Source organism: Neodiprion virginianus, chromosome 1 (genome assembly GCF_021901495.1).
Source record: "Neodiprion virginianus isolate iyNeoVirg1 chromosome 1, iyNeoVirg1.1, whole genome shotgun sequence".
NCBI lineage: Eukaryota > Metazoa > Arthropoda > Insecta > Hymenoptera > Diprionidae > Neodiprion > Neodiprion virginianus.
In genome coordinates, this window is record NC_060877.1 from 9,152,000 (window position 1) to 9,174,333 (window position 22,334).

The window sequence follows — 22,334 nt, forward strand, 5'->3', positions numbered from 1 at the left end:
CAATCGTACTGGTACGTACCGAGTCTCCGGAGATCGGATGTTGCTTCAACGCTGAAAATTGGTGACAGGGCCGCGTATACCCCGCCTGTATATCCTGCATCTGATGTTTGTTATATACTCCTATTACAACAATCATACTACATACAACCAATTTATTGCATACCAAGCATTATCGCTTCACGTTATTATAAAACAGTGTAAACTACTTAGGTGAAAAACGAAAAGGAACCGTTACAATACTCGTAACTCCACAAAATTCAAGATCCTACTGGTGGCTGGTCCTCATGATGGACAGTAAACTCTACTCCAAACTGCATTATACACGTTTACAAATCCATGACAGTTTCTAATTGCAATGAAATAAGTTTGTAGCATAATTATATCCAATTCGTTTTCATTGGAAACTATCGATGTCGGTTGCCCATCGATTCGTTTCAATACAACATGATTCGAGCAGCGTGCTTATGGGAACCGTTCGAGCTGCTTGCTTGAAATTCATTTCACGTTCTGCACTGCGTAGAAATGTTACGTAGACTATTTATTTAGGTTGTTGGGTCGTTACAGTCCAACTAAGATCGCGACAAATTAAATTTCCTTCCTTTCCCTCTAAATATTAAATATTTCGACATCCGTATTCCTTCCTGTCACTGCACAGCGTTTTGTCGAGAGTAACCTTCACCCAACAAGCCTCAAGGACGAGAATAAATCTGCAGATCGAACGTAATTATTGCAGCAAACAATCATTGTAACTTGTAATTTTTAAAGTGGGGCCCAACTTGAACCCATTGCTAATTATAGTATCCAACGAGTATATTTTTCATTGGTGCTGTTCAAGATTAAAATACACATCTTTCGTAATCCAGAAAATCGATCCTGGTGAAAATTGTTCACCAAATTTAACGAGAGATTTAACGAGCCCAAGTCATCGCAGACCTTTAACAGGGTGGCGAAAAACCGGGAAAAGTCAAGGAAAAGTCAGAGAATTATGATGTACCACAGGGTCCTTTTTTTTTGCAAATCGTTTTCAAATTTCAGCTTTGCTTCGTAAATGGTCTCTTCGTTCGGAAACGGTATTATACAATTTCTAATTATTTGCGTGAAACGAAGCAATACAATGTATTTTTTAAATCCAAATTTATGTATTCAAGGTGCACAACTTCCGGAGCTTCGGATCATAAAAGCTGTCCAAAAATTACCCAAGTTTCGTGGAAAAACGCCAAAGTAAATTCTGAATTTTTTTACGATAAAAGTCAGTAAAAAGTCGGTAAATTTTATTTGTTTCAATAATCTATATATATATAAAAATAAAAAAAATATCCACCTTTCAAGCAAAGGTGAGAAATGCAGGTAGGGAAAGCTCGGCGGGCGGGTCTCGCTATCGACGTTTCTCGGAGTGAAAATTCTGCAGGAGATTATACAATAATCCAATTTGGTAGGGCCGTAAGGGACGATAAGGGATGCGGGTCGGGAGGGGCGAGGGTGGGTGGTGGAACGAAACTGCGAGGGTATCGCACGAGAAGAGCTTTGCAGGCGTGCGGGATCCGGATTCCGCATTCCAAGAATTAAATCCAGAGGCCGAGGGCGAGGTGGTTCGTGGACTCCGATCTTTACCACAGGCGGCAAAAGAGGCGCGCTCGTTTGGCGCAAGCCTAAAATTGCTCTGTGTGTCGTGAAACGAATACCGCGCCAGCGCTCCCAGCGGCCCTTTCCCATAGCGAAGATCGCGCGCATCGATGAGCCAGTGACAAAGCCTGGAGTCCCAAGTGGAGGAGCCGTTGTCGAGTTTTACATTTTCGCTTATAGCTAGCAGTGACAACACCCAGTGTATACACGGTGTGCCGCGTTATTTGATCGATCAACGATAGGCGATAACTCCCGTCATCCGGCCGAGAGTCAACCTGCTGCGAGGATGTCGCTGCTGCTGGAAGAAGAACACGACGAGTAAGTGCGCATCGATGCGATACGCTATCCGCACTCTTGCCGCGATACCTTGCCCAGCTCTCTCCGCGTACCTTCTTTTCCATTTCGTTATCCGATAATCCACCCTTTGGTAATTTTATCTTAAATTTCAATCTCGCTGCGAGCGTGGAATATCCAACGATTCGTGATGCTAGGGTGACTTTTGTTCACTGGTACGTGCGTGCAGCGGACTTTGTGTCGTTTAAAAACGAGGAATTCGTTACAGCAACTTCGCCATTTCGTGAAATAATTATTATAACCGTAACGAATATGCTGGTCGAGTGTTGCCTGTTGTGAAATATTCGATACCGGATGTTTCGTCACACTTTGTACCGCATTCTTAACGTCCGCTGAGATTTATTGTCAATCGTTTGAACGCGGGTTTGTTTCTTGCGTTTGCAATACTGTTTATGTGTATCCGTCGAGAAAAGCCAATCGTGATTAAAGGACAGCAGCAGACGACGTTGTGCCTGGCCTCCGATTGGCGGATGATACACGCGTTTCGATATTTAAACGGTAGAAACGATCCAATCGCGCTGATTGACGTTTTAAATCTTTGAAAATAGAGGTCACACGTATACGGTATAAATTGACGAATGCAGCGTGACCGTTTAATGGACAACACTTTTAACTCGAGGATACGAAAATAATATATCGATGCGTCGCAGTTGGCTCTAAGTAGATACGTGTAGACTGATTCCGTTGACCAATTTTTTAATTTTAAACGTCGAGTCGGTACGCAGCGTGTGGCGAGTCAGTAACCAAACATACCGTATTAAAATTGACTTGAAAATTTTGCAATATTTATATGGGGCATTCCATGCCAACTCGGTATGTGATTAGCTCTGACCGTTTCTGATATCGCTGATTTTTCTTTATCTGTCGACAGCGATTCAAACTACTTACCCGTAATATTAATCAAATTTTTATCTCCATCCAATATCAAGTCGTCAATTTTTCAAAAATTTCACGTGCCTATAAATCAGCGAAACAAAGAAATATCGACAAAAGTAATCATACAACTTTTTCCACCTCGAATCGTTCTATAGTAACTGCTGTGGATCTATATCAATTTATCGTAAGAAACAAGTATTTTTAGTTTTTGCCCAGTCATAGACGTTTCAAGTTTTTATAGTCGAAAGTTGTTAAAAATTGATGGATCAAGATTGGATTCAGATAAAATACTAAAAAAAATAATAGGCGATAGTTTGAACGGATGCTGAAAGGTAGAGAAAAATCAGTGAAACAAAAAGTGATCCGGGTTGATTAGATGTCGAGTTACGTTATCATGGATTTCCCCGTGTATGAACATTGTACGTACATACAATACGGAGAATAAGCAATTCGCAGGACGCTTATATATATTCAATAAACTATATGTAACGTACCAACTCTGAGACATGTTGCGTACCTTAACCGTCCATTGATCAGCGAGGTAAACTCTTTCTAGAAAAACTACACGACCGAGTTTTTTTATTTTTATTTTATCTCGTCGAAACCGGTTTCGCTATCGAAAGACTCATTGTTGAAAAACGAGGCATGATCTCTGCGTGAGAATACAAGTGTATGTGTGCAAATATATATTTATATACAAGTGTCTGTGAAAATAGAAAGGTTTCCCCGCACAACAATCGGTACACTGATTGTGATATAATCTCTGAAGGTGACAGAGAGATAAAGAATAATGATTAGGACAAAAGGTGCTTGGTCGATTTCAATGAGAATGTTATATACGTTGTAGTAGAATTATAATTTCTTCAAAAAGACCCTTCCTGTAAGTTTTCAATAACACTGAATGCCAGTCAGACAAGCGAGAAAAAATTCATAATTCAAAACGTAAAGTAAATATTTAGCATGTACCACGATTATTCCATAAATGAAAACGTTAATTTCCTTCTTTTCGACTTATTATTTCGGATTTACTGTTGTTATATTTATCACACCGTTATGGATTTGTAATAATCAGACTTCTTCGCACGAATTAGCCATAAGCATATTTTTGAGTTCGTCTAAATTGTCGATTTTCACACTAATTCAATCAAAATATCTTAGACTCATAATTGTTGTCCATTTGAAGTAATCGTTTCGACATATTTTCCAAAAAACTATTCGCAGTATAATATCTAACAACGGAGGGTGTAAATGATTTGAATTCGGAAAGCATATCGGGTGGAAAATTTCGCTCGAGTGTGCAAAAATAAATTTAGGGGTTACAAAAGCCGATCGCGAAAGTAGAGCGAGAGTTTCGACGATGATACCGGAACGCTAGTTATATCGCATTGTTCAGCAGAACCATATCGCGTTATTTGGCAAAAGTGCATTAAATTGAACAGGCGTTTGTTGTCACGTCGCGTCGTGAGTTCAAATCTGATAAAAGCGTGGGCAGTAGACGTACATTGTTACCGTACAAGAGGAAAACGTATGCATACAATGCGCCGTGAAACTGATGCGAGTTACATTCGCACGCGGAAAGGCAGGGTATGCAGTCAGTCTTCACAATGTCACTTGACACATGCATGGTGTGGAAACAGACACGTGCGGTTGAAGGAGGTAGTCTCACGTCTCAATGACTTTTGTTATTTCTTTTTTTTTTGTTTTTTTATATACGGTAAATTTTATTCAACAATTTTTAATTTCTTGCAGGTAAAAGAGAAAGTTACAAAATAATGAGGATAATTTTTTTTTGTTCGTTTTTTATTGTAAATCTCTGCGGTACGGCCGCCCGAAGTTAAATCTGGTTGACACGATATGTCAAATTTCATGCATCTGGAAAAAAATAAAACTAGAGTGATTATCAAAACGTGATCTTGTCGCTGTCGTCTGAAACACCGTCAAAATTATTGATGAATAATTCCATTCGTTCCGTTTTTTTTTTTTTTATTCTTTTCGAATTTGCTAAAATTTTGCTTCAGACGATAGCGAAAAGTGTACCTTTTGATAATCTCTTTAGTTTCTTTAGTTTCAGATGCGTGAAAGATGAGATATCGTGTCAGCCCAGATTTAAATAGGGGTAACTTTTGGCGGCCATACCAGCAACATTTATCATCAAAAATGAAAAGCAAAAAATTTCCATATTTTACTTTATAACTTATTTTTCTTGTAAAAAATTTAAACCGATTAAACCAATTTTTCTATATAAAAATATATATATATATATATAATATATTATCAACAAGTCATTGAGATGTGAGACTACCCTCATAGTAGAAACACACATCTTATTGTTTACTCAGGCGAATGTAATATACGTTTACGCTGAAGAAAATCTTGCTAAATTTGTTTAATCAAGAAAATTTCAAAGCTTAAAGCTTTGAACGATAAATACTTGATAAAAACGACAAAACTATAAGTTGCGTCAATCTTTGATGAAAACGTACAGTCGGAATATGTCTACGTTTTGGTTATATAAACTTTGTTACTCGAAACCTAGGGCCACTGAAAACTCAGGTGGATGTAAAACAATCGACCGTGTCGTTATTCAGCAAGCGACTGCGGTACCGCGTCGCACGATTTACCAATAATTAATCCGTGGGTTTTTAAATTTTTCGGATTTTCGATTTCTTCTTAATTATTCGTAGAAAACTCCGCGTTATAAGCGATGAAAAATTTGCCAAGTGCAGATGCTCGGTTCACGCTATTTCGATATTCACTCCGGTTCAAGTACATACTCATTCCAATTCGAGAAGAGTCTTGAAATGTCTCCAAAGTTCAGCAAAGTCGATGAAGAAAAATGAACAATCGCCCGACCGCCTATATCCTATACTACAGAAAAGTGACGCAGAAGGAGAAGAAATATCGTCACGCTTATCGACCCTGTAACACTTTGCTACGATATAAAGAGTAAGAGTAACATATCTATACGATGAAAATAAAACGTTGCAAATTTGAGAAGGCTGGTGTTATTAACAAGATCCTTTCGAGGGGTCGATTCGCTTCCGAATATTGTCAACCATGCGGAAAACAACGAAGCTAAAATAGGTGAAAATAAAAGTGGTGAAGAAAAATGAAGAAGAATTCCAATAGCTGTTCGGGAGTCGTACGTCATGTTGATGGGTGTTTTTTCTGAAGGATGTACGGTGCGTCCTGCAGAAGCCAGCTGCCTGTTCCGGCACCACACCCTCGAGTTCACCACCGTGAGGTATAGCTTGTCGCCTTTACCTCGTCGCCATGGCAACGGCAATCAACCAACCCTCCTTGCCGCGTACGAAAAAAATCGAGGGATGTATGGGCAGGAATAGGGTATCGGTAGCGAGCTTCACGAGGAATCCCATCAAGTGAACCAGACAAAGTGGATCCTCTGCCTCGGTCAAATTTTAATTGGGACATCGGGGCAGTTGGAAAGGACGCGGATTGCGACCTTCGAGAACGCGCGTAATCAGCGAATCTGTAATTATGACTGCTTCTCTGGAAGTATAAAATTTGGATACGAATATATCGGTTTCAAGATACTCGGCCGTCGCAAAAATATGGAAAACCTCCGTGAAAAAGTTAAGGATTTTTCCAAGACACCATTAACTGCCAAAGTTTGGAGGTATAATCAGGGATTTTGGAAAATTCCTAATTCACCGCAAAATCGGAGGACACGATGTAAAAATAAACTCGTTCTCCGAGGTTCAAAGGTTGACTTGTACAGTCTTTTCGAGTGTAAAGCAGTTTTTCCAAAGTTTCAGATTAAACGATTATCTCTTTAACGTGTACCCGACAATAAGTCGAAGTTCTGTTTTTATTAAAATTGAAATAATGTCTGACCAATTTGTCATAAGAATTGCTTACACATGTGCTCGATTTGTATAAAAGCGCAAAAAGTTATTCGCAGTGAAGTGATTGGCTCACTGATTTCCCAAGTTACACATTATTCATGTCCAGGCTAAAATTGAGCCGCGCTTTACGTTTTAATCAACCTAATCAATACTCGCAGTGACTTGCTGTCACGTGCACTGTAAAGCTCTGGGCTTTATTGTCCACACAAGTACCGAGCCCATCGTATGCTGCGATGGGTTGGAAAACTCACTTTGTTTCAAATAAAAACTTTCCAGAGTTGGGAATAAAATATTTCTTTCGCGCACGATATTTCGAAAACGTATATTTTTCACAAAATTCCTCATCAAGACACAGTAAATGTAATCGTCCAAGATAAATGACGAATCCAAACGTATATTTCACCCGGCATTTTTCTCGAACAATTCGTCGTGCAATTATTATCTATCAAGCGATGTAAAATGGCAGAAACATTCTTCTGTAATTTCAAATATTATACATCGTCAAATCGAACACTTGATTGATGAAGCGGTTCAAGTGTTCGTAACTTTGGGATTTCAACCCTAACCGCATCGAAGGGATAGAAATTCGGTTAGCTTAGCATTGACTGTCAAGCATGTAGCGAATTGTTATCATCAACACCTTTCCGCAAAATTTCGTCGTATCACTGTAACGCCAAAATTAATACAACAAAGGGGTAAGGATATCCGCACAGGCGACCGCAGAAGCTTGATCCCTCCTTCTGCGGGAGAAACTTTGTACTTGTAATTAAAGTTCGCAAGTATTCCGAGACCCAAGTTAAACTACGAACCCGCAACTTTTACAACAAATTTATATTTATGCAGAGTAAGAAATGATCCCATCCTAAATAAAACTCTTTTGGACTAGAGATTGTCGGCTGTTTTGTGCGTCTGTAAGTGAAGACGGTATCAAATTGTTTGAAATTTTTAAACTGTCGTAAAAGAGAAAATAGAAGGAAAAAATTAAAATGGAAACTACTTGCGCGAAAATAATCAGTCAGTTGTTTTCTTGCATTTACAGTTCAACTCTGGGACAAATATAAAAATTTGAAATGCAACCTATTCGTAACAAGTCCGGACTTTGGATTGTTCAATTTTTGAAACTTGTGTTCTTTCAATATCGTAATACACGCATTCAAACGGCTTTGACTACGTTAGAATAGATTAGATAATCCTTGATCTTTCTATAGATTTTTCAATATCGAGATTATCGTTTTTGTACGGTAAAAATGATAAAACCGGCACAGCGTTTATCGGTCAAATGAATGATCTCTCGTAACTCTGGTGTTGATAAATAAACGCGCTATATTTCCTCCTTATTTCGTTACAAATTATTCAACGATCCACATTTCCGTACGACTGTATTATAATTAATGTAACGGCTCCGAGTATACGCAAATAAGAGTAATCGATCCCACTGTCAGAGAAACAAATTTTCCGCTACTTTATAGCCTCTGGTTTAAAGCATCACTAGCTATATTCAATTAATCACGAGCTCCCAAATTCTCGACACGATCGATCGATTATTCATTACGTGGGACACACATTCCGTGAAGGAAAGTCAACTCCGCTGAATAATGAAGATGACGAAATTGATCAAAATTAAAGTCCTGAAATTGAATTTAAATATTTATCACCGTCAACGATTGCGCAACACTGTGCGCCCCCTACAACTCTTATGTAATACGTACAAGTAACTTTTAATCCAAAATGGATTGCGGAAAAACGACCTTAATCCACGCATCGCATACGTACATAGTACGGACAAAGGGTGAAAATTACGAGACGAGTTTCAATCCATTTCAGCTTACAACGAGAGTAACCGTTGAAAAGACTTGCTCGGAACGCGCGCGATTCAACCTGCTTAATTTCCATTGGCTGACATCCATTCTCCCAACCACGGAGCAATCCTTTGTCGAGAAAAAAAAATTCCCTAGAATCGATCGGATGACAATTGACAGTCATTAAAAAGAATTTCCGGATCATGCCTGGTCTACACGATATGATTATCAAGTTGGTATGATGTCGATCGATGATAATAAGCACGTGTAGCTGTCGTAATATGGAAGTATACTTCCATGTTGACGGATAAAAAAAAAAAAAAAAAAAACATTTGTCAAATGGGGGAATTGACGAAACTTGTCACAATAATCGTACACGGTAGGTTTATTTTTTGTCACTTGTGTTCCTTTCGCTCTGAAGTGTCATTGGTTGCAGGCATGCCCAAGACCGACAAATCAATGATCTTGCAATGTGATTGATAGAAAGTTTTCATGATTCCTCCACTCTTTTCGGTGCATAAGGAACACTATAGTGTCATCTTATTTCAGGCAGATATTTGTTAACATGGAGTTTGGTCCACTCTCGTAGTCTTCGTGGCGTCATTAACAGCGCGTAAAATTGAGTTATTCCAAAGTGCGCATGCGCCAAAGAAAGTCCTAGTGTGTAAGACATGGCATTTCAATTGTACGCGTACGCCAGCGTCGTTTTACCGCACTGTTCAAAAATGACAGCACCCTGCACACGCTCCACAGATTTCGTAAATCGAATTTTCCAAGCAAATAATCGTTTAAAATTTATTTCTCAAGCTGCGCGGTGAGTTGTCAACAGATCTTTGAACACGAATAGATTAACTTCCAACTTTAGCAGTATTTCTTTCATGTCCTATGGATTACTTCCGGATTTTTTTCCACGAATAATTTTCTTCTTTCTGCATTTTAATTTTTTCTGTTTTGTTCTCTTACGCGAGGATATTTCAAACTTTTCAAACGTACGCCTTTTATTCTTCGTTATATATATACATATCTATAAATATACTTCCTTGCTGCAGACCTTGTATAGAATCGATTAGACGCTCGGCTGCAATGGTGTACGTACCATAACTGCTTATTATATATAGATATATATATATATATAATATAAAACATTATATACGTATGTCTATGTACGTCAAATGTACACTGAGAAAAATTTCATCTGTTATAGTAACTAGAAACATTCGGTAAAACAGGTATCGTTAAAAAGACTGTTTCAATATTGTTGGAATTACGAAGAACGAGGTACGCGTAACCATTTTGCGCTATTTTCGATCCTTTTTTGGTAATTGCAACGCAAAATCAGTTTGTGAGATTTACTCTACTTTTTCAGTTAAATAACGCTTTACCATCAATTTATCGTTGCACAAGCATTAAATTTTCGCAACACTTACAAGAAAGTATAGTAACAGTGATGGTAATGAGAAAGAATAGTAACGGTTACTAGACTTTCTTGTAAGAGTTACAAAACTAATTTTCATTTTGTACCTAGACCTATATTTTTCGATTGTGGTTAAAAATGAAACCATTTAAGAACTGAGCGGTAACCGGAACTAAAAATTTCTCTCAGTGCATGATTTAACCGCAATGAAAGAAAAAAACCACACTTCACGTGACAGAATGAACGTAGCTGCGGTTGTACGTGACCTATTCGGCATCGCTTGTTTCGCAAATACTTATAAAATGTGATGCAAAAGTAGCAAACTCTCTCTAAAAATTTATACCTCACCATGGGAAGTATACATTGCAAAGTTCTGTACGTAGCATCTATAAAGTTCACGAATTGCTGAACTATTGTTTTTTTTTTTGTTTTCAACTTCGTAGTTAAAAGCCAGCATGTAAAAAAAGATATTTGCAAAAAGGTCGTCAACAAGACCGAAGAATAATTGAAATTGACTCTACATGTATATACACCTCAAGTCATACCATCTTGTTCTTGTTTTTCAAAGTGTATAAAGAAAGAAAAATTAAAAAAAAAAAATCTCACAGCGTACCGGCGGCGTTGATCCGGAGAAAAGTTGACTATAATAATCGTGTGTTATAATCTTGTCAATTTTCTGCCCGATAAATATTTTCGAGAATATATTTCGCTTCGCAGTAAAAGTACAATGCGAAATGGATGTTCGGTCACGCGACAAGTTTGAAACAACCATCACGAAACGGTATTAATTCGCGGTATCGATACGTACGTAAGAGTAACGTATAATGTATAGTGCAATGTGTAACGCACGTATATTTATGTATACACATCCGGTCGTGCCGATTCGGAGTAAATGTGGCTTTGAGTAGTATCAATTACGTAATCGTTGGTTATAGATGGCACGTCCGCATCTGAATTGTGTTATAGATGAAATTTAAGTATAACGGAGAGGTAGAAACAATGGTTCTCCGTTTCAGGTATTGAGCGAAAATTACTTAGAATATCATCGAGTTATCGTTATTACCGATTCAATTAAATGCGATTGTATACAATAACTGTATTATATTTATCCTTGGAACGCAATACGCTCTACGTATTAAGAATATACTGAGGGTAAATTTAAAGTACGACAATTATTAATACAAATAACTATCAATATTGATGTGTACAATATTGTATAAATATATTCGAAATATATTCAAAATTATTATTATTATTATTATTATTCACCCGTGTTTCAAATTTGGTATTTGAAAATAATCACTAGTGCGAACAAACGAGTATAGCATTTAATAAAACGTCAAGAAAATCTTTATGAAAAAGATTCGCGATGTGGAAACTTGACTCTGAATTCTGGAAACGGAGAGATCAAAAAAAAAAAAAAATAAAGAAATAAATAAAAATTCATTATCGCTTACACGTATCAGTATCAATATCAGCACATGTAGCGATATATGTCGAATTTCGCGCGAAAGAATTTGCAACGTAAGTCGTAACGTCACGGCCAACGTCTCATATCCTACTTCCTCAGCGTTACGAGTTCGTTACATATTAATGAAAATTCCTACAACTCACGCCGCAGTTATTTTCACGAGGAATAAACTCTGCGAAGTATAATTTTCAAGAAGTTAATAATCCCGTAATTCAAGCTAATATCACGAGGTGTGTCCGAATACACGACATCGTTGCAGCAACGGCGGTAAAAATTGGCGCTCATCCAAATCCTTCCATGAAGATCATATATGTATATACTCGTATGATAAGCGAGAAATTCGTATATTTTTAGATAGTAAACCGTCGCGAATAGCCCAATCGATTTTATTAATTCGAAAGATTTATATTTTCGTTCTTAAACCGTATACCTACCATATGTGTAAAACGAAACATATCAATAACTCTAACTTTGACGAATGGAGTTTATCGTTAGATAAATCCGCAAATCGACGCAGGTTATAAATCATATTTCACCTCTGTTATCAGCGTAACTTATCGATCATGTATGGTTTTTTCTCCCTGCAGATTCAGCATGCGTTATACATATCAGGGTGCTTCTTATTTTCGTCATGTAGGAATTTCTTCACGCCCCCCCCCCCCCCCCCCCCCCCCCCCCAAAAAGTAATCAACATATATATATATGCGAAAAAAAAAGTTGTCCGCAACCCCGAATTTCTCCGATAACTCTGACACGCCTCGCCGAGCAGCCGAATATTTATAGGGTCAAATGTACGCATTTGAAATTTTTTTAAACAATCTCTTAATTACATTAAAACTGTATATTGTAAAAAAATTTCTTTTGACTATTTTGAAGGAAATGTAATGCTCTACAAAAAAGATCTCTTGTAAAATTATCGCCAATCTAATATATATCAGGTTATTAGCAAAAAAAAAATGAACTCAGTTCTTCGCTATTACATGGAGCGGTCGAAACCATTAATTTCGTACTGAGAGAAATTTTTAGTTCCGGTTACCGCTCAGTCCTTGACTATTTTCATTTTTTACCACAATCGAAAAATATTGTTCTAGGCATAAAATGAAAATTAGTTTTCTAGCCGTTACCGGAAAGTCTAGTATCCGTTACTATTCTTTCTCATTACGATCACTGTTACTATATTTTCTTGTAACTGTTGCGAAAATTTAACGCTTGTGCAATAATAAATTGATGCTAAAGCCTTATTTAACTAAAAAAGTACAGTAGACCGAACAAACTGATTATGCGTTGCGATTTCGACAATAGCGCAAAATGATTACGCGTACCTCATTTTTCGTAATTCTAACGATATTCAAACAATGTTTTTAACGATATTCAAACAATGTTTTTAACGATATTCAAACAATGTTTTTAACGATGCCTGTTTTACTGAACTTTTCTAGTTACTACGACAAATGAAATTTTTCACAGACTTTTTATATCATTGTTCTCACTTCGAAAGGCAATCGTTTTGTTTTTTTCAATTTTTTGGATTCAATTTAAATATTTCAACAATTTTTCAAAAGGATTTTATTGATCGTTGCAATTTAAAAATCTAAAAAAAATCTGGAATATCGCGTGTCAGGTATTAAAATTTTTAAGCTCATAGCCAGTGCGCGGAGACTTTTCCTTCTTACTGTTTTCAAGCTTTTTCCGAAAAAAAAAGGTTAAAAAATTCGAAGCGAAAGTGATTTTACTATGAATGGTTGCTAAAAAATTTTACTATACGTCACATTGTAATTTTGAAATTTATCTCAGATTTTCGAATTGTGTCGATCAATAAAATCGTTTTGAAAAATTGTAGAAAATTCAAATCGAGTCCAAAAAATCAAAAAAAAAAAAAAAAAAAACAGAGTACCTTTCAAAGTGAGAACAATCATATACAAAAATTTCGGACCCAATCCGAGAGGTTCAGGGTCAATCCCAGGTCGAAATGGTATGGACTGCCACATGTATACATATTATGATAAGATTAAAAATAATAATAATAATAATAATAATAACCGAGCCGTGTATGCGAATAATTGAAAAAATGAGAAGGAATAAAAGAAAACAAAACCATCGGTAAATACGGTGGTGGGGAGTTTGGCACTCGATACCGGTATAAGACTAGCTTCAAGATCGCGTCTCGTGTATAGTTCAGTGCAGATCGCGTAACGCTGAACGTTACACGAAACTTTGACCGATCGACCGGCTGGTCTTTGAATTTCGCAGCGTGCAGAAAGCGTGCAATAAAAATTTTTCAGCTGAAATTCCCTCCTTCGTGGAAGAATTTAATGGTGAAAATTGGCGTTTGAAATTGCGGTAAAAGAAATTAAACACAGTGACATTTTGTCGAGGAAGATTAAAAGTAAATAGGTAAAGGGAAAACAAGTATTCGCTCGTATCGGGAACTTTATAGCGCTTTGACTGCAGCTTCGAACCGGTTTTGAGGGAACGAATATTTTCACTCTCAATATGCCGACTTGCACCTGCATACACAACGCTCCGTTAGAAGCGGAAAGCGAAGGTGACCGTGTGATTCATTATCAAAACTGTGAATTAAAACTACCCAATGAATCGTGCGAGAACGGATCGAGCAATGGATTTCACGCAGACGGTGAAATGTTGGAGAAAATCAGGTATATAACGCCCCCATTCCATGACATCTCGATCAAGGTTCTACGTCTATGTCTCAGATTGGCTTTGCAATTTTTTGTACGGAAGTACGCGACAAAAACGCAATCGAAATTTTTTTTTCAGAATATTTCGACCCAGCGTATGCGAAGTATGATTTAAAAACTTGGAAACAAAAAATCCCCATTTTTCAGAATCTGAAAAAAATTTTGGAAAATCTTACAAAATGCAAGAAAATTTTTGACACCTGTTAGAAAATAGATGGAGATATCGTACCCTCGAAAGATAAATAAAGAAAATGATTAAAAATAAAACAATTATTATTATTGGATTGCATTTTTGACATAAGAATGAACGTGTAAAAGCTCGTTGTAATATCTCTCGGAATGGAAATTTTTCGGCCGATATTAAAATGAGCTTTTATATTCATTCTTGTGCCAGAAATGCAATCCAATGATAATAATTTTTTTTATTTTTTCTTTCTTATTTTTATTTTTTGCCAAAATTTGGAAATTGCCAAATTTTTAATCAGTGATTCATATCATATACAATCAACAAGATTTATCACCTTGCGAATAATCAGTTCGCTATCTAATTTGAAAACTACAAATTTGTATTATTATCTTTCTCTTATGAAAAGTTAATTTGGGGATACAAATAAAGACAAAAACCAAACAATTTTTCCGACAGATCGAGAAGAAGAAAATATGTATGATTATTTCGAGGACGATGATTCGCATATCAATTCTCTGATCTTAGAATATTTCGACAATTGAACGAAACGTTGATACGAATCACAAGGTAATTTTCGCGATCGATTTGATTCGAATGAATTTATTACTGTTTTTACATTCAAGAAGGCCTTGATCATTATTTATTTTCTTCTTGCAAACATTGCAAATATAAGGATTCGCATTCCGGCAAGACCATATTTGCAAATTTCCAACAATATGTCTGTATAAGAAACAATCTGTGATGAGAACAGGTTTTTTTCTCTCTTAAATTTAAGATATTTCGTAAATATCACGCGTCTTCTTATTCGGGATGGCCACAAATTTTTGTAAAAAAAGAACCATGACATTTTTTCAGGTTTTCCCTGACATTTTCCCAGTTCTAGTGAGTTACTAAAACCTAAATCGTCAAATTTATCAACCCTATATTCGTGTGAAATTCAATTCAAATTGAAGAAAAATTTATACTATACAAAAAAGTAAGTTCCAGCTAATTTGTTTTCTCGACGAAAAAGAGTAAACTTGTTATCTCAAAAAGTCATTTCTAATTCCTGTGATAGAAAACTGATATTTTCAGTTTTTTCCACGTCCAAATTAAAAATCCCTTGACAATTCCACGTTTTCCAAGTTTTCCAGGTGTGCAGCCACCCTGTAGTTGTAATTATTTACTAAATTTGCGGTACGTCGCGACATTGTTGACGTCGTGTCGGCATAACTTTTCAAACGAAATTCAGCCCATAATTTTTCCATCGTTAAACAAAAAGCAATTTATCCTTATCTTGTAAAAAGTAGTTGCGCATATTTTATGTCACAGGTACTTTTGAAAGATAATTTTTCTTTACCACTGAATCACGAAGTTTCAAGCTGCGTTTTTGTAACGTACATACAAAGAACGTATCACGCATCTTGTCGCAGATTGGAAAAATATGAAATATCCTATCGGTACACACCCTGCAAGTTTTATGTGATATTATATTTTCATCGATATTTACTGCGCAATTAGTGTACGATATACCGAAATTCACTATTCATGCACCCTCCGTTATATATGTACGATTTTAATTTTTCCAGGTATCCAGATGGTTCGGTCAGGCTTAGGAATCCGAACATCGAGCTTATGGACCAAGACATTTTGTACCATCTCGCTCTCGGGAGTGGTTCCCACGACCTAGTCGAAATGTTCGGCGACGTCAAGGTATGACCGACAAAAATTCTTCCATCAAATTATCACTCCTCTATTAATATTGCGCACGATCGTCACGATGCGACAGTTTAAAATCACGTGATTAATGATAAACGCCATTTTAGCATCGCCCATTTAATTCCATCTTATTTTAAACAAGCATATAACGTACAACTTTAGCGCAATTTCTACGACAAAACACAGAAACGTGCGTTTGAACAAATAAAAGAGAAAAAAAAATATACAAAAGTTTATGAATAAATTGTAAAAATAAATGTGAAAAATTTTCAGACGTTTACGATATTCGATACTATAATATACATGCAACGGCGAAGTTATCGCGGTTCTTATTGTTGGCAGAAAATCACCGGCAAGTAGGTATCAAATTTACTGCGACGAAATTTGAGCTTCGCCAATAATAACCGATAAGTCAATAATAATAATAATAATACATAATTCATTTGAATCACGACGACGTTGCACAAACGTTCATTTTTTCGCAACCGAACGAATTATCCTTCGTATTTGATTTGTTTAGCGTTTTTAAAACATTTTTTTTTCAACGATTTCTCTCTCCTCGGACCGTATAATTACATACATATATAGATACGCGTATGTCGCAATTTGCTCGTGGTAAAAATTGCGCGATTGCAGAGTTGCGCGAACATATTCTCGGTATTCAATGCATATGCGGATACAGCGAATACGAGTTGACTAATACGTATTATGCACACACAGGCACGTATATAATTAAACCAATGGCGTACGGCTCCATCGGATAAAATAATACTGCGTCTTTCAAATCTTTCAAACTAATCTATTAAGAAATACGCCCATCGTACCGTAAAAATCATAATACAATACGCGAGACAAATAATTGCTAACCAGAAATTTTAAAATCCCGGAAATACGTGTAGATGAATAAATATAATCCGTTGAAACCTGGGATCAAAGTGAAAATTTACACGAAGATCGGTAGTCTTATGCGTAATATAATATATATATTTAAATATTTTTTATATATATATATTAATAATGAGTAATTTCCCTTGGAGAAGATTGATTGTTCAGATTTTTAAATACATTTCTAAATTCACGTACAATGATTGTTAGTGTTGCTTTTGTTAGAAACTTTGGAATATAATTTTTTTCTATATCCGCCATTAATATAATAATTAATCACAGAAAACGTATCGATCCGCATTGTATCGATTCCCACACTTGCCTTTGAAAATGTACTATACCTAATGCACGATTACGCCGCTGATAAATTCGCAATATACGCGACGTAACATACTCCGTCGTTTATTTATTTTTTATTTCTTCGTCGTTTCACACGGTTTTTACAATTTACCGATCCAACTGTCCCTGACACAGCCACGCGATCTCTCCCTAATTGCTCTTCGTCTAACATCGTCAATCCTGTAATAAACGCATATTGCGTTACATGTACATTTGCAAATGTTCGCACGCAGTTACATTTTGTAGTTTTTGTTTGATCAATCGTTCCAATGTCCATTTTTCTCCACACTTGCACAACAGTTCGTCTGCATGGGTGGAACGCCGAAGCGAGTGGAACAGTTCGCAAACTACATAATGCAAGAAATTGGTCACAAACTACCGTGCGGCACAACGCTCTTTGACATCAGTCAATTTTCCTATCGTTATTCAATGTACAAAGTTGGCCCTGTTCTGTCAGTAAGCGTGAGTATATCCCTTACGTACTATCCTAAAATAAAAACTTACAATATTGGGGAATTAAATTATTTTTAAATACATACACGTGAGCAAGTCTGCCAATTATATACGTCGGATCCGGCTTCACCCCCTCATATCTTCTCGCAATTTTTTCAACTCAAAGTCTTTGTAGAAAAACAGTGTTCCGAATTTTTCCAGATTTTTTACTCGTTTATTTTCGAAGTTATCGTACGCGGCATTCCGTATGGTTTTTTTTTTATCATTCTTGTTTTATTAATTTTTTTTTCTGCGATCTTTTGATACGATAAAAAAATTTCGGTAAGCTGAGCCTTTTTTACACAAAAAAAAAAAAAAAAAATTAGAATGATAAAACTGTACGGAATGCTCCGTACAATAACTTCGAAAATAAAGGGGTAAAAATTCCGAAACAATTCGAGATACTATTTTTCGACGAGGACTTTCAAAAATCTGACAGAGTGAAGCCGAATCCGCTGTCTATCATTGGTAGATTTGCTTATACGTATTATATATTATACATCCATAAATACGTTAATCCGTTTTTCTTATAACATACAGCACGGCATGGGCATTCCTTCGGTCGGGATACTGCTCCACGAAATTATAAAGCTCATGTATCACGCCAAAGTCAAGGACCCGATCTTCTTCAGGATTGGAACCTGCGGAGGAATCGGCCTCGAAGGTGGTACCGTCGTCATATCCGAAGAGGCTGTCGACGGTCTTCTCAGGCCGTTTTTAGAACTCGTAAGTTACACACAACGATTCGTAAAAAGTGATGACGTGTCTTTGACGGGATCATTTTCTCCCTAAATTTTCATCAAATGCACATGCGTATAGTCGCGCACACACATTCCGCATTGGACGGGATTGAAATTCCTAACTTGAAAAGTTCCGAATTTTTTGGTAGCGAAACTTGAAGTAAAGACGTCAAACTTTGACGAAACATCAAAGTTCCGAAAGGACAAAACGCCGTAGGGGCGTAACTCCGCAAAGTCAAAGTTCCAAAAATGCGGAAATGAGAAAATTTAAAAATCTGAAACATCGAAATTCCGAGTGATCGAAGATTTTCAGTTCTGTAAATTTCTGGCTTGGCGCAATTTCATCACTTTGATCGTTCTTTGTTTTGGATTTTCGATATTTTTATGTTGGGGATACTAATCGTTCTAATTTTCGGTTTCTCTTTTTTTTTTCATCCACTCGTTGAGTAAACAACGGATATACATATTTTACTCTATCGAAATTCTATCTTTCGGAACTTTGCTCTGTCGTAACTTGAATTTTTGGAATCTCGCATTTTGGAACTTTGAGCCGTCGAGTTTCCGACCATTCGAAACTTTGTCGTTTCTTCAGAGTATGATTTCTTGACTTCAAGTTTCACCATGAAATAATTCAGAATTAGGCGCTTTCGGAACCGTTCAAATTCAGAATTTCAACCCCTCCCATCCACACTCAGTATTTATCGAATTGACAATCACACGATTGACAAGTCACAAGGATTTTCCCGATAATGAACGGTAATTAATGAAAATAATTATTATCAATAATACCGATCCGGAGAACAAACGAAGTGTTTAAAATTCTTATTTCAATAAAATTCGAGCTTGAATATCATATTCGCGAAAATTTCACGGTAATATGGCGCATGTTTATTTATTTCAGCCAGTGCTAGGTAAAATGGTTCACAGACCGTCAAAACTAGACAAGCATTTAGCGCGTGAATTAAAGGCGATGTCACGACCCGATCAAGAGCCGTACGACACGGTGATCGGCAAGACGATGTGTACCTACGATTTTTACGAAGGTCAGGGACGTCTTGACGGCGCGTTCTGTGATTTTTCGGAAAACGAGAAGATGGAGTATCTGAACAAAGTCCACAAGGCTGGTGTTGTTAATATCGAAATGGAGAGTCTGTCTTTCGCATCTCTTACCCACCACGCCGGTATTAAATCAGCCGTCGTCTGCGTGACTCTGCTCGATCGGCTCAAAGGCGATCAGGTACTGTATTAACGCTGCATAATGATAAAATTCTTAAATTATGGTCAGCTTGTTAAACTGATTTCTGTTAATATCACACACATTTTTGTCATTTCAACATTTAATTTGTGATTTTCCAGTTTTTTTTTTTTTTTTTTCCCACTTAGCAATGCGTTAAAAAATGATTAAATCAACTAAAAAATTTTAGTAAACCTGCTGGGAGATTTTTTGTTTTCTAAACGTGAATGCAAGAAGTTTCCGAAAAAAAAAAACTCGGAACTATCGGTTTCCTGCGCGAATCGATTCCATCAAAGTCACGGAAAACAAGCGGATCAAATCGCGCGTGCGAAATTTTTTTAAAACACGTACAAACAAAAAAAAAAAAAAAAAAAAAAAACGAGTCTCGAAAGCAAAAGTATAATACACATCAAAGAGGTCAGCTCGGCTGCGAGTAAAACTTCTGTAAGAACGTCATGATTATAAACAAAAGATAAGCGAAAAAATAACATTACGAAATATTCTCACTGCGTATAATTTCGACACATTTTTATTTACTCACAAGCATTGAGACGCAATATCTTTTCGTCCCGTTATTTGTTTATTTATCATCCGCCGACAATTAAGTCCCGCGCAAGATTCAACGACACTTCGTTATTATTTATCTTATCGCGTAGGTCCAAATCCAAGGTCAATTTATTGTTGCTTGTAGGTAATGGCGCCGAAGGAGGTGTTAGAGGAATGGCAAATACGTCCGCAGAAATTGGTATCAAGATACATAAAGCGATATCTGCAGCGCAATGGTCGTCTGTCGGTCGAAGGGCATGGATCCATGTGCGTAAAGAGCCCCCGTCGTTTTAAACTAGTACAACAAGAGTCCGAGACCTACGATTAAGCAACAATCGGTGCTTCCCTTCAGCTAAATTAATTATCATTTTTAATCACCGACAGTGAACTGTTTCGTAAAACAATCACCGAACACCAAAGACGTGTGTCTAATAGCGCAACCCAACGAGGATCTTGATGTCACTGATACGAAGCAATAATTCAATTGGAGAACGTCTTTACCCTCGTCGTATTTAACACTTCGATTATTTCTCGCGCCATAATCAGCTACGAAAAAACATCCCCGTTATTATTTATTTCAAGCTCTACAACAGCTTCTTAATTCTTTTCAACGATCCAATTTTTATTTATTTTTATTTTATTGCTAAATATTAATATCCTTACGTTTTACATTGTTCATTGACGCAACTAATTTTCACAATAATATAACGAAGGACTGTAAAATTTACGATCTCTTGTGTTTCTATAGGCATATTATTATTATTGCGCATAGTCGCACACTTTTTCCGTCGAAGTGACGAACGAAGAGTAGTATTTTAGTTGGTAAGATAGAAAAAAAATTCCATCTCTATTTATTTATAAAATAACCTAATATCGTAAGCGAAAGTTCAAGTGATGATATATTATTTTCAATCTTCGACCAGGTTGAAAGAAAACCTTGACTGTTACTATTATTATTATTATTATTATTATTATTATTACTATTCGTACTTGGGAAATTAAATAAAGCATATTGTTGCGCAAAAAAGTGAAACGGAAATAATAAAAACACGATGCGATTACTTCAGATGCACATAACGATTGTACTATCCAAATGTCTCATTATATGGGTTGCGCTATGAGTGTTGTGAGAGGAAAATAGTGGTGACTTATTGTTAGTCATTTAAAGCTTGTAATTAATATGTAATCGTACGAAGGATTTGCAGCTTATGTGTACCATTCCCCCAAAAAAACGGAATAACAATTGTGTAAGATGAATTGTTGTTTAATTGTTCTCGAGGGAGAGCGAAAGATACGACATTCCGAATTCTGAAAAGGCAAGAATATTCTCGTCTCAAAATGTCAACTACCGAGGAATCTAATCGGATATACCTGCGTTGTATGTTGCAAAGAAATGCATGTTTTCGATCGAAACTTGTTCCCCGATGTGTAAGATACTCGTTAATCTACATTTACCAAACATGTATTATTTCCACAATTACGTACAAAAATGTAAACTGGCACAAAGTAATTATCAATCTCAGATCAACAGCTTTATTATTTATTTCAATATATAATCTACGAGGGTGGAATCATAGACGGGATGTATTCGTTATTTTGAATTACACCAGACGTCGACCCTTCTCCGCATTTTTTAATACCTAAATTTCCTCCCCCCCTCCCCCCTTTACCCTTCAAAAACAAAAAAAAAAAACAAAAAAAAAAACAACCACAGAGATTTGCAAAGAAAAAATTCTCACCAGATCGTGACAACGTGCTGGCTGAAAATCGCGAAAGTTAAAATCTGTCCGTCTGTTCAAAGCTTATTTTTTTATGTCGATTGATTAAAGTCCCATGAAACAATGCCATCCTCGTAATATATTACAGTGTTAAAAGAATCAGTTGAATTAATTACGTTCCAGTTAATTTATAAGCATATTTCTTAATTTCATTCTCGTGTTTAATGAAAATATACGCGTTAACAAAACTGCAGATAAATACGAAAAAATCTGATAGCGAATTGACGCGTTATCTACGAAATCCGTATATACGTATATACGTATATAGGTATATTGTATGCAATAGAAACCTGACCCACTATTACGGCTTCGATTTCAAAAGCTTATACGTAC

At 36.4% G+C, this 22,334-nt stretch overlaps 1 protein-coding gene across 2 annotated transcripts; it reads left to right on the top strand.

Moving 5' to 3' along the window:
- The first annotated feature begins 1,739 nt into the window (after positions 1-1,739).
- Positions 1,740-21,902, top strand: LOC124298283 (uridine phosphorylase 1). Of its 2 annotated transcripts, none has more exons than XM_046750098.1 (6): positions 1,740-1,941; positions 15,858-15,981; positions 17,512-17,673; positions 18,244-18,429; positions 19,345-19,680; positions 20,369-21,902. In XM_046750098.1, exons 1-6 carry the CDS (start codon positions 1,910-1,912, stop codon positions 20,549-20,551), a joined length of 1,023 nt encoding a protein of 340 aa, XP_046606054.1. In that variant the 5' UTR covers positions 1,740-1,909; the 3' UTR covers positions 20,552-21,902. The 2 variants fall into 2 exon arrangements, with proteins under 2 accessions (XP_046606054.1, XP_046606048.1); XM_046750092.1 differs by lacking the exon at positions 1,740-1,941 and adding an exon at positions 13,587-14,060.
- The last annotated feature ends 432 nt before the right edge of the window (positions 21,903-22,334 follow it).

Coding starts and splice junctions, on each gene's coding strand:
- LOC124298283 (XM_046750092.1), top strand. CDS start 13,897: ATGCCGACTTGCACCTGCATACACAACGCTCCGTTAGAAGCGGAAAGC. Junction 15,982..17,511: donor AAATGTTCGGCGACGTCAAG/GTATGACCGACA, acceptor CTTGCACAACAG/TTCGTCTGCATGGGTGGAAC. Junction 19,681..20,368: donor ATCGGCTCAAAGGCGATCAG/GTACTGTATTAA, acceptor TGTTGCTTGTAG/GTAATGGCGCCGAAGGAGGT.